Source organism: Rhincodon typus, chromosome 21 (assembly GCF_021869965.1).
Source record: "Rhincodon typus isolate 14 chromosome 21, sRhiTyp1.1, whole genome shotgun sequence".
Classification (NCBI taxonomy): Eukaryota; Metazoa; Chordata; class Chondrichthyes; order Orectolobiformes; family Rhincodontidae; genus Rhincodon; species Rhincodon typus.
Window position 1 is genome coordinate 1777311 of NC_063352.1, and position 11257 is coordinate 1788567.

At 42.5% G+C, this 11257-nt stretch overlaps 1 protein-coding gene across 3 annotated transcripts; it reads left to right on the top strand.

The window, feature by feature from the left end:
* Positions 1-56: 56 nt before the first annotated feature.
* On the top strand, positions 57-8708 carry rps15a (ribosomal protein S15a). 3 transcript variants are annotated; one of them, XM_020533420.2, is made up of 5 exons: positions 57-180; positions 781-918; positions 1855-1934; positions 2314-2399; positions 8579-8708. In XM_020533420.2, the coding sequence occupies exons 2-5, from the start codon at positions 786-788 to the stop codon at positions 8670-8672; spliced, it is 393 nt and encodes a 130-aa protein (XP_020389009.1). In that variant the 5' UTR covers positions 57-180; positions 781-785; the 3' UTR covers positions 8673-8708. The 3 variants fall into 3 exon arrangements, with proteins under 3 accessions (XP_020389009.1, XP_020389008.1, XP_048465820.1); XM_020533419.2 differs by having other exon boundaries at positions 143-271; XM_048609863.1 differs by having other exon boundaries at positions 159-318.
* Positions 8709-11257: the final 2549 nt, after the last annotated feature.

Here is an 11257-nt window from a genome sequence, read left to right on the forward strand (position 1 = left end):
AATCGCTCCTGAGCGATCGAGACGACTGGAGGCAGGGACAGGGTGAATGATTTGACAGTTGATGAGTTAGGCTGGAGGACCGTTGGGATAAAGTGGCGTGACGAACCCTCGCGAGATTTGGAAATCCCCATCAGGCGTCGCGGCCGCCGCTTCCTCCTCTTTCGCCATATTGACCAAGCGGTAAGATGATGGCGGGGTCTGGCCGGCGGTAATCCGCCTTGTATCAGCGCCATCCTCGGCATTGGCGCTGACTTTTCCCGTTCCCCTTCAAGTATGTGATGCGGGGATTCATCCGGTGCGACTATGGGCGGGCAAAACGTGCGTAGTCCGTGTAAATATTGTGGTGGATTGTGCCCCCTCCCCTTGCTGTCGGCTCATTGGGAGGAGGCGAGCAGGCTGTAGGGCGGGAGGGAAGGCCCAGGGGCGGGGTGGTGGAGACCCGGCTGCAGTGAAGTGGGGTGGGGGGAGCTGTCTGATTTACAGTGGGTGATGTTTTCACTCTACACTCCCATTAGTCTTGGTTCCCCTGGTGAAGGGGGTGGATCTGGGACTGGGGTAGGGTCAGGGTAGTGAGATGGTCCACAATGACGCCTCTACTCCCCTGCACGCACATATACACACACACACACATCCCCACCCCCCCACCTCCCAGTTTGCTTTGTCCCTTGTGTTCACCTCCCCTTCTGGTCTTCTGCAGCTGATTTTTTTTTTTTTTTTTTTGTTTTTTTTTCTTCAATAATTCACAAGAGCAGCATCTCTAACCTGTTCCCTCATCTTCAGGCATCATGGTGCGCATGAATGTTCTCGCTGATGCCCTCACCAGCATCAACAATGCAGAGAAACGTGGAAAACGCCAGGTTCTCATCCGGCCATGCTCCAAAGTGATTGTGAGATTCCTGACTGTAATGATGAAGCATGGTAAGATGGTTTCTTTCACTGCCTTGGTGGTTGTCATGTGTTGCACTGGAAAGGATGAGACTTTCTGGTACCATAGGCATACAGCACAGAAACATATCTTTCAGTCCAATTCATCCATGCTGACTGGATATCCTAAATTAATCCAGTCCTATTTGACAGCATTTGGCCCATATCCCTCTTAAACCCTTCTTCTTCATGTACCTATCCAGGTGCCTTTTAAATGTTGTGATCGTACCAGCCTTCACCACCACCTTTTGCAGCATGTTCCATATATGCACCACCCACTGTGGAAAATATTGGCACTCAGTCCCTTTGAAATCTTTCCCCTCTCACCATAAACTTATGCTGTCTAGTTTTGGACTCTCCCAACCTGAGGAAAAGACCTTGGCTATTCCCCCTATCCCTGGTCCTTGTGATTTTATAAACCTGTGTAAATCTCAGCCTCTGACAGGAAGGTAGTGGTGCTCTTGAGACCTGTGCTAATCTATTTTTGATTCTCTAATTGTACTTCTTCACAGGATAGTAAGGGTGGTGGGAGTTGGAGAAGAGTCTGAAGAAGGTTAGTATAGTGGTGAAGCTGTAGAACTCATTGCCATGGAGGTTGTGGAGGCCAAATCATTGGTTATTTAAGACAAGTAGATAGGTTCTTGATTAGTAAGAGGATCAAGTATTACAAGAAGAAGGCAGGAGAATAGGGTTGAGAAACATATCAGCCATTCCATCATGGCTGATCACACTTAATGCTTGGCCTAATTCTTTTCCTATATTTTGGGCTGTCAATGCTTGAAGTGTCATAAATTCTGTACGACTGTTATGTAGAGTGTGATGGGGGTGTTTATTAAATTGGAGTCAGGATCATCAGTTAACAATTTGTGAAACTTTTAAAAATATTCTTACTAATTTCTTTGGCCTCAAAGCGTGTCTTTTTATTTACAGGCTACATCGGAGAGTTTGAGATTATTGATGACCACAGAGGTGGGAAAATAGTTGTCAATCTCACTGGTAGACTGAACAAGGTAAAAAAAAATAAAATCACTTTCCCACGGTTTGCAATTATGCCCTTTCTGCAGTTTTCATATTTTGAAGATGAAGACTCTTCTGCTTGTGTATGATTGTTTTCAGGTGCTGTGCTCACTTCATTCATTTTGGCACTGGTGTTTTTTTTTCACTCTTTCCCAGGTCTTGAGGTTTTTTTAGTTTTGAATTTCCGAAAGTACTGAACTATTTCCCATTTCTTGAATGGGAGTAAATTCTGTGTAACAGCCTCAAAGCTGCAATCTTGACCAGATAATCTGTTTCTGATGTTTGTTGAAGGAGAATTAATCTATTGTTTGACAGTTAGGTAGATAGCAGTTCTTTGCCACTGACTGACTTTTGTTTCTTGTTTCTTCATAGTGTGGTGTCATTAGCCCCAGATTCGATGTTCAAGTAAAAGAGCTGGAAAGGTGGCAAAATGGTCTCCTGCCTTCCCGTCAGTTTGGGTAAGTCTTGCTGTAAACTTCTAAATGAGAAATTTCACTCCAGTGTTTCTAGCCCATGATTAAAGGGCTTGTATGGCATGTTGATGTAGATGTTGCCTGTTTACATTGTTTTGGATGTTGAATGATGGGAGCCCTAAATCTGGTCTGTTGCAGGGCTTCATCTCCCACATTGGAAACACTAGAATCAGCTAACTTTGTGTTCTATTAGAACACAGCTTTTAAACTCACAGCTTTTGGTCACTCCTGCTGTATACCTCCGAAGGCACAAAGTGACAATGCTGAAGAATGTCTTGAGCCTTTCTTGATTAAATGTTTTGTTCTACTAACAGTCGAGAACACTGAAATCTTCTCTGATCTCCAATGCGTTTGGTTTGCCATAAACCAAGGGGATGTCTGCTTGTCAGTTTACTGATGAGTTAATTGGTATCTGGGGAGGGCATGGAGCTTGTTAGAGTCTTGACTATTGACTATTAATGATAAACACCCAAGCTATGAATTTTATCAGAGGTCCAGTTTGTTTGGAGCCTAGGAACTGGATAGGATTTATGACTTGGCTAATACTTTTGAAGGAAAAACGCGTAAATGAGTTCTGGGATCTATATTCAAAAGCATATTTGATTTGGAAGTTGGTGCAAGATTTGCTCACCTGAACCATTTTGCCCCTCAGTTTGGAGGCAGCTTGTGGTTATTGACCTTGGTTTATGGCAAACCGAACCCATAGAGACCAGAGCCTAATCAGTGTTGGATCAACTGTACCATGATCTCTTAAAAGAAGAGGAATACAAATTGTAGTGAGCTGGGAAATCAAACTTTTCTACTGATCAATCCCCTCTAACTTTGTAAACTCAGACTGACGTAACTGGTTAATAGTTAATTCACCTTCAAATACTAAACCTCCTGGCTACATCCTGCTGGTTTTTGAATGCTTGCAGTGAATCTGTGCTGTCCACAGATTTGAGTTATTTCAGGTGAGCATCTAGTTTGGAAGAAAACCTTTTTTAAACAAGTTTAGTTCTTTTTTGTATGTGCCATCCTAGTTCCTCTTGCTAGATTGAATTCCCTGAGAATTTATTCTTTTTATTTGTTTTGAAAAATGTCAGTAGCCACCCTGATTGTGTTTCCATAAGCCACTTTGCAGTTTCCTGATTGTTGTTTCCCAGTGATTAGAAATGAGCTCTTAGTGATTTTCATCAATTTGGATATAACCAGAGGAATTCCTTGATTCTAGTTTCTTGTAAAATTCCAGTCTGGACTCCAGTTGTTGGATATGAACTCAGGATTCATGCATTTGATATGGCAACTTTGCCTCCCTTAATAGGAGCCGCTTTCTGCTTTCGCTGAAGGTTCAGTTCTGTCTGAACCAGAATTACTAGTTCTGATGCTTTCCCACTTTTAAACTGAATAATGCTCTTACCTCTACACCTTCTTCCCATTCTCCCTTGAAGTAGGAGTGTTAGCAGTCCATTTGGCCGATCAGGCGGCATTCTGTCTAATTCTCCTAATGGCTGCAATTGGTGTGCTGACACTAATCACTGCATGAAATGGAGTGGGTGCACACATACAGCTTAGAATGTTGCCATCAATCCTGCAGCGCTGTTTGATGACTGTGAATGATCCTGGACTTCAAATCCATTTTCACACCTGGTTCCCATGTACCTAAGTGCTGTTTTTTGCCTCGGGTATGTTTAACAGTGGAACACCCTGCAGTAGAGAACTGCAAAGATTCTCACCTTTCTGAAGAACTTTTTCCTCATCTCGGGCCTAAATGATGGAACATTACAGCGCAGTACAGGCCCTTCGGCCCTCGACGTTGCGCCGACCTGTGAAACCAGTCTGAAGCCCATCTAACCTACACTATTCCATTATCATCCATATGATTATCCAGTGACCATTTAAATGCCCTTAAAGTTGGCGAGTCTACTACTGGTGCAGGCAGGGCATTCCACGCCCTTACTACTCTCGGAGCAAAGAACCTACCTCTGACATCTGTCCTATATCTATCACCCCTCAATTTAAAGCTATGTCCCCTCGTGCTAGCCATCACCATCTGAGGAAAAAGGCTCTCACTGTCCACCCTATCTAATCCTCTGATCATCTTGTATGTCTCTATTAAGTCACCTCTTAACCTTCCCTCTAACGAAAACAGCCTCAAGTCCCTCAGCCTTTCCTCATAAGACCTTCCGAAACTCAATCCCTCTACCAATAAAACCTAACACACCGTACGCTTTCTTAACCCTATCAACCTGGGTGGCAACTTTCAGGGATCTATGCACATGGGCACCGAGATCTCTCTGCTCATCCACCTTACCAAGAATCTTGCCATTAGCCCAGTACTCTGTATTCCTGTTACACCTTCCAAAGTGAATCACCTCACACTTTTCCGCATTAAACTCCATTTGCCACCTCTCAGCCCAGCTCTGCAGCTTATCTATGTCCCTCTGTAACCTGCAACATCCTTCCGCACTATCCACAACTCCACCGACTTTAGTGTCATCCGCAAATTTACTAACCCATCCTTCTACGCCCTCATCCAGGTCACTTATAAAAATGACAAACAACAGTGGGCCCCAAAACAGATCCTTGCAGTACACCACTAGTAACTGAACTCCAGGATGAACATTTCCCATCAACCACCACCCTCTGTCTTCTAACCGCTAGCCAATTTCTGATCCAAACTACTAAATCACCCTCCATCCTATGCCTCTGTATTTTCTGCAATAGCCTACTGTGGGGAACCTTATCAAACGCTTTACTGAAATCCATATACACCACATCAACCGCTTTACCCTCATCCACCTGTTTGGTCACTTCTCAAATGATTGGCCACTTATCCCCAAACTATCTTCCTGTAGATTCCTGTCCATTAATCAGACCTTTCTACAGCTTGCATTTTTAATTCACTCGAGATGCTGGCATCTCCAGCTAGGCCAGGGTTTTTCCCCATCCCTAATTATCTGAGGTGGGTTGGGGGGGGTTGAGTCAACCACTTTGCTGTGGGTCTGGAATCTCACCATATCGGACTAGGTAAGGATGACATTTCCTTCCCTGAAGGACGTAAGTGAATCAAATTGGCTTTTCCAACAATCAACAGTGCAATCATGGTCATGATTAGACTCTTATTTCCAGGTTCTTTATTGAAGTTAAATTCCACCATTTGCCATGATGGGATTTGAATCCATGTCTCCAGAACATTAGCTGAGTTCCTGGATTAATAGTCTAACGATAATACAGTGAAGCCATTGGGAGTGGGACAGCTTTTTTGGTTCTGGTTTAGGCTTGGGTGAGTTGGGCAGGGCATAATATCTGGGTAATGGATTCCAAGATTACTTGGGAAAGCTCAAGTGGATGTAAAATACAAGGTCTAATTCTTCATCTTAACATAGTACGTGCAGGCCCTTCGGCCCATGATGTTGTGCCGACCTATTAACCTACTTGAAGATCAAAACTAACCTGCACACCCTTCATTTTACTATCATCCATGTGCCTATCCATGAGTCGCTTAGATGTCCCTAATGTATCTGACTCTACTACCACTGCTGGCAGTGCATTCCATCCACCCATCACTGTGAAGAACCTACCTCTGACATTTCCCCTATACCTTCCTGCAATCACCTTAAAATTATGCCCCCTCATGGTCATTTCTGCCCTGGGAAGAAGTCTCTGGCTATCCACTCTATGCGCCTCATCATTTGTACACCTCTATCAAGTCACCTCTCATTCTTCTTTGCTCCAATGAGAAAAGCCCTTACCCCCCTGATATGTATTGTTCAGGTTGTGTCTCTGTCACCTATTCAGTGTAAGTTTCACTCAACAGCAGAATTTAGGTCAGTTAGAGTTATGTATTCAGAAAGATTAACTGCTCAGCGCTGTTATTCATGTAGATATAGCTTTGTTCATTCTTGCTTACGTTACGCATTCCATCACTTCATTGCTTACATACTGCATTAACCCTGTGTGTGCCTTGTTTTATTCACTTTCTGATTATGACCACAAGGCATTTATAGTCTGTGACCAGAATACTGGGCCACGAATGTACCCTGGGAAGCTGTTGGTTTTCCTAGACTGACTGCAGTCCTCCTCGTTTTGCTTTCCTCTGCTGCTGCTACCTTCCTCATGGGGTCAGTGCTTCATCTACATTGATGTGATTGGTCCCATCAAAAGACCAGGTTTACATGAGGTTCTAATCCTGAATGAGGAAAGACGTCAAATCAACCAGCTTGGATTTGATGGATGGCAGATTGAGCCTAAATTTTACATGAGGACTTGTTTCCCAATTTGAAAAGTCCCACTACACTTTACTCTTAAATTACAAAAGCATTCAGTTGTGCTATCTAAGGCACACAGCTCTTGACCATTTGTCTCCTTGTATTTCAAGGTACGTGAGCCTGTGTTGAGCATTGCATACATGTCTTGGTGGACAGGAGGAGAATGATGCATGTTGCTCTCTTGATCAATACAGTTCCCCCTTCAGTTGTTCCCCTCTGCCAGTGTCTAGCCAGTCTTGTAATAAGAACAAAGAAAATTACAGCACAGGAACAGGCCCTTCGGCCCACCAAGCCTGCGCTGATCCAGATCCTCTACCTAAACCTGTCGCCTATTTTCCAAGGTTCTGTATCCCTCTGCTCCCTGCCCATTCATGTATCTGTCTAGATGCATCTTAAATGACGCTGTCGTGCCTGCCTCTACCACCTCTGCTGGCAATGCGTTCCAGGCACCCACCACCCTCTGCGTAAAGAACTTTCCACACATATATATCTCCCTTAAACTTTCCCCTCTCTCCTTGAAATCATGACCCCTAGTAATTGAGTCCCCCACTCTGTGGGGTTGGGGGAGGGGTGGTGGGGAAGCCTCTTGCTATCCACCCTGTCTATACCTGTCATGATTTTGTAGACCTCAGTCAGGTCCCCCCTCAACCTCCGTCTTTCTAATGTAAATAATCCTAATCTACTCAACCTCTCTTCTTAGCTAGTGCCCTCCATACCAGGCAACATCCTGGTGAACCTTCTCCAAAGCATCCACATCCTTTTGGTAATGTGGCAACCAGAACTGTACGCAGTATTCCAAATGTGGTCGAACCCAAATCTTGTACAACTGTAACATGACCCACCAGCTCTTGTACTCAGTACCCTGTCCGATGAATGAAAGCATGTTGTATGCCGCCTTGACCACTATCGACCTGCGTTGCCACCTTCAGGGTACAATGGACCTGAACACCCAGATCTCTCTGTGCATCAGTTTTCCCCAGGGCTTTTCCATTTACTGTATAGTTTGCTCTTGAATGTAATGGTCTGTCTCTTTTTTTTTTTAAGACCCACTGTCATCCTTGATTGCCAAACTCCTTACAAAGTAAGGCAACGCACTCCTTAAGAGATGTGTTGGTTTAACCTGAGTTACCACCCTTCAAGGTGAGGGAGAGGTTGAGGAGGAGAGTCCTTCATGATAACCTTATTTGGTGCACAAACCAACTGTGCAGTTAACTGCCCTGTTTCTGCACCAAAATCAATAAAAGCTAGTGGGAAACTAGCTTTTAAGGCTGTATTCTGACTTAATTTCAATCTTTTTTTAAATGAGTACATTCTTTTTAAATTGAATTGAGTCTGCTCGGGTACTGGGGCATGGCTAAAACCTTAATTTTCCTTTTTAAACTGCATTATTATTAGGACTGGACTTTGAACTGGGCTGCAATTTTGAACAGATTATGGAATTAGGAATGGAGTGTGTTAATGGCTAAATCTAAGCAGGAAACTTCTCCAATCAATGCACACTAAATTTGAATAAAGTCTTTAGCAGTGTGGAAATTGCCATATATAGAATAAGAATAGCTAAAGGTTCTACTAGAAATTTACAAGAATGCAAAAGCACCAATAACTTTGTAACAAAATTTAAGATGCGTTTTGCTTGGTTCAGTCAAAATGTAGAATTGTTTTGGATTATTTGGTATATTGAACCATTTATTGTTGGCAAACTGTCTGAGGGATAGTTCGGTCCTTGCAGACATTTGAATACAGAAATGCAGTCAAATGTCTGGTCCTGAATTAATGCTTATGTTGTTCATTACTGTAGATGTGATTGTCAGAAAATATTGGCTTGAAAATTTGTGGCCAATAAAGCTTTCTACTTTGAACTCCAAATGGTTAAGGTTTTGGGTTGAAATTGAGAATTTTTTTTTTAATCTACAGGTACCTCGTTCTAACGACCTCAGCAGGGATCATGGACCACGAAGAGGCCAAACGAAAACACACGGGAGGAAAGATCCTAGGATTCTTTTTCTAAAACATGCAACCTGTCTATAATAAAACATTGAAACCACTTTTGTTTGTCTTTAATCAGGCTATGAACTCAGTACATGAGCAAGCAATGGAATATTTTAAACTAAAATGGTACTAGCAAAACTTAGCAGGTCTGACAACATCTGTGAAGACAAAACAGTAGATGCGAATTCAATGATGTTAACAGTTCTGATGGAGTCACCAGACTCAATGTTAACACTGCTTTCTCTCACGATGCTGCCAGACCTGCTGAGTTTCTCCAGCAATTTGTTTTTGAGCACCTGCAGTTCTTTGTTTCATTCAAAAATGCTGTTTTTAGAATGTGTCTGCAGCCTAGGGAGAGTATTGATCTTCAGCAGATCTTGTCCTTTTGTTGCCCTTGGTAATGAACTATATTGGCAACACTTTGTCTTTCTGTACGAACACATCTCTTTATCAAATCCTGTTGTGCTCCTTCCAGTTCTGGCCTTGTTTATGCCCCCATTTAATTTAGTCACTTTGTCAGCAGTGACCCCTGCAAAACTACCTGTGAAGTAGCTTTCGGTTACTTGTCTGAATGTGTGCCTTGACCCCCATATCAAATTTTTGTTAGCTCCTGTGGTGTACTTTGAATTTTCTTTTTTAAAAAATGCTTTGAAAGGTGAGTTGAGAATGTTTGACAATTTAAATAGTATTTGTAGATTTGTTCCTTTAACACCAGTCTAGATAACAGCCTCATTCTTGCAGTAACATGGCTGATTCTTGGCAGTTATGGAGGGGCAATAAGTGCTGGTCTAACCAGAGCTGAATCCTGTGAATGAGTATAGATCCTGCAGTTTTTAAAGTTCAAGGAAGTTAGAAATTTGTGCTCAATATTTTATCCTGACAATTATAGTAGATGAGTTTTGTCCATCATATCTTGGCAAGGTTTTCTGACATTCCAGTTTATAACTGGTATCTGAATCGCCAAACCAAAAACACAAACATTTGCTGAAGCAATCCCCAGCAAATGAAATATCAATAAGGATATGCAGGCGTAGTATAAACCACTAGGTGATGCTCTGCACCATAGTAACTTTCACTAAACAGATCCACAATTGTTTTGCTGCTGAAAACCATTTTTGCCCCAAGAAAGCACTTCACTGTAGTCCCAATTTTTGCTTGGTTATCAGGGAACTGTGTTAGACTCTGAGCGAAATGCTGGTTTATATACTCTAGAATCTCCTTGTTCCTTTTCAAAATCAAGCAAGTTTTTATGAATACACAATTTTCTGAGACATTGGATGTGGATGCCATAGTTTTTATGTGTATCAGTTCAGTGAGTGGACTTATCTGCTGATCTGTGTGCATTACACCCGCATAAGACATGTTTAAACAAAATTGGCACTCAATTTTTAACCTTCTGAGTTAGTTTAAATCTTTGCAAAATTTGCTTCAAGATAATTTAAATTAAGTTGAATTTTGAGGGAGTTATCTTGCATAGTATGCCAAATTTAAGTTGAAACTGAAAAATGCTTAAACTGAAAGATGACACTGTAACAGTGTGAGGTCCCTTTGTTTAAGATACCCATTCTGTTTTTGTCCTGTAGTAACTGGTGTCAGTGTTTGCTGCATTAGCAAAACTGACTGTCATTTCAAAAGTAAGTTACTGGAATGGGGAGCCAGACGGAGCAGTGCTGGAAGCACGATATTTAATAAGTGCAGTCATTACACCAATTCTAAGCACTTGATTGCTATCACCTCTTGACCAGCCTCCTGTACCCCAAATCCAGACATTTGATTCTTCTCTTGCCCTCCACCATCACCCCACTTGAATTTCCTACTGCTTGATTTCCCCAGTTTATCTCCCCATTTTCTTGACCTAATTCCTGCTCTGACCCAACTCTTGTGCCCAACTCCAAGCAATTATTGGAAGATTCCTAATATCCACTCAATAACATTGAGGCTGTAGGGTTCAATCTCTAATTTGGTACCATTGGGTAACCAATTTATCAATGTTTATCCTTTGAGAAATATAGCAGAGACAAATTTGAGTTTGTTGAAGGCAGAGGGTCTCTTAAAAGTTGACATCTTGTGCCATTTGAAATGTTTAAACGGTATGCATTCTCTACTTGCATGAGAACAGAATCATGAGAATTTTAACACAACATCAAGGATAAGCCTAAGACTTCCATAAGATGTAGAAGTAGGCCATTCAGCCCATTGAGTCTGCTTCACTATTTAATGTGATCCTCCATTTCTGCCAAAGTGCATATCTACCTTGCATTTACCTGTGTTATTTTCCAACTGCATTATGGGAAAGATGGTGACAGAGTCAGGGCTTGTCCACTCTGACAACTTTTTTTTACTGCTTGTCCTGAGCTTGGGTGGCACCCACGAGGACTTCGCAGTGGCAAGTGAGCCCTTACTTATCCGCTGTGGTATCGGAATCAGCAGCTTATAAAACAGCAGAGGGGACGTCAGTGAAGTAGGCCTGGTAATGAAAGATGGTGTTTGGCATCACCATTTGGTTGGGTCTGGTGTAGACAGTGATGTGACAGTGGAGGAGGGATGGTGGCGAAGTCTCAGAACTGATTGATTTGAAACAATATCTTAACTTTTTCTTGAAAC

What these genes read in the sequence shown, in the direction of transcription:
- rps15a (XM_048609863.1), top strand. Translation starts at nt 279, where the DNA reads ATGCGGGGATTCATCCGGTGCGACTATGGGCGGGCAAAAC. An exon ending in GACTGTAATGATGAAGCATG is followed by an intron (nt 919 to 1,854) that starts GTAAGATGGTTT and finishes TTTTATTTACAG; the next exon opens with GCTACATCGGAGAGTTTGAG. An exon ending in CTGCCTTCCCGTCAGTTTGG is followed by an intron (nt 2,400 to 8,578) that starts GTAAGTCTTGCT and finishes TTTAATCTACAG; the next exon opens with GTACCTCGTTCTAACGACCT.